The sequence below is a fragment of the Sinocyclocheilus rhinocerous genome, unplaced genomic scaffold, assembly GCF_001515625.1.
Source record: "Sinocyclocheilus rhinocerous isolate Xijiao unplaced genomic scaffold, SAMN03320098_v1.1 scaffold702, whole genome shotgun sequence".
NCBI classification, from domain to species: Eukaryota; Metazoa; Chordata; class Actinopteri; order Cypriniformes; family Cyprinidae; genus Sinocyclocheilus; species Sinocyclocheilus rhinocerous.
Genome location: NW_015625029.1, coordinates 125505 through 126152, shown reverse-complemented (window position 1 = coordinate 126152; position 648 = coordinate 125505). Strand labels below are relative to the sequence as shown.

Here is a 648-nt window from a genome sequence, read left to right as displayed (position 1 = left end):
TTCTTCTGGTCCAAAAAAGTTAAAAAGCCTTTATTCACATTCTGGTCATCTCAATAAACATTAAAAATGCCTAAAACTCTGCACACTGATGCATTTATTGATATATTTATTGAGATGGCCAGAATGTGAATAACGGCTTTTTAACTTTTTTGGACCAGAAGAAGTGCCTTGGATTCTTCTTTTTTTGTAATAGTTGCTTTAAACCCAACCAAAGAGCACCTTCTGGGATTGCTTCACAGGTCCTTAAGATGTCTCCTACAATCTTTTAAAAATAATGTGTTTATAATTTCCTCACAGGAGAGACTTGGTGTTGTTTCCAAACAAAAGGAAATATATCAGTATCGGCATCGGGTATCGGCCATAATGAGTTGAAAAATATCGGATATAGGTAAAAATCCAATATCCTGCATCCCTAAAAGAAATATTTTATTTAATTCAACATGAAATTTATTACACAAACATTTTAAGCTACAACAGCCTAAACAGTCGTCCCTATGCCATCCTTCCGTGGTGGCCGTCGCTTCGAACATTTGTAAGAAGGCTTCTACCTCATCATGAGGCATCAGCTTGGGTAGCAGCTTCGCAGCTTGTACTCAGGGGTCCGGCAGCGGAACGCGTTGCGCGGCGGCGGCACGAAGGGCCGCCGCG

The 648-nt window shown here is 40.4% G+C and overlaps 1 protein-coding gene across 1 annotated transcript in view; it reads left to right on the top strand.

The window, feature by feature from the left end:
• The first annotated feature begins 494 nt into the window (after positions 1 to 494).
• The window catches only part of mre11 (MRE11 homolog, double strand break repair nuclease), a 99278-nt gene continuing 99124 nt past the window's right edge, over positions 495 to 648 (top strand). Inside the window, exon 1 of the mRNA XM_016562769.1 lies at positions 495 to 532. Within this exon, the coding sequence (XP_016418255.1) occupies positions 495 to 532 (38 nt within the window). The remainder of the gene's footprint in view (positions 533 to 648) is intronic.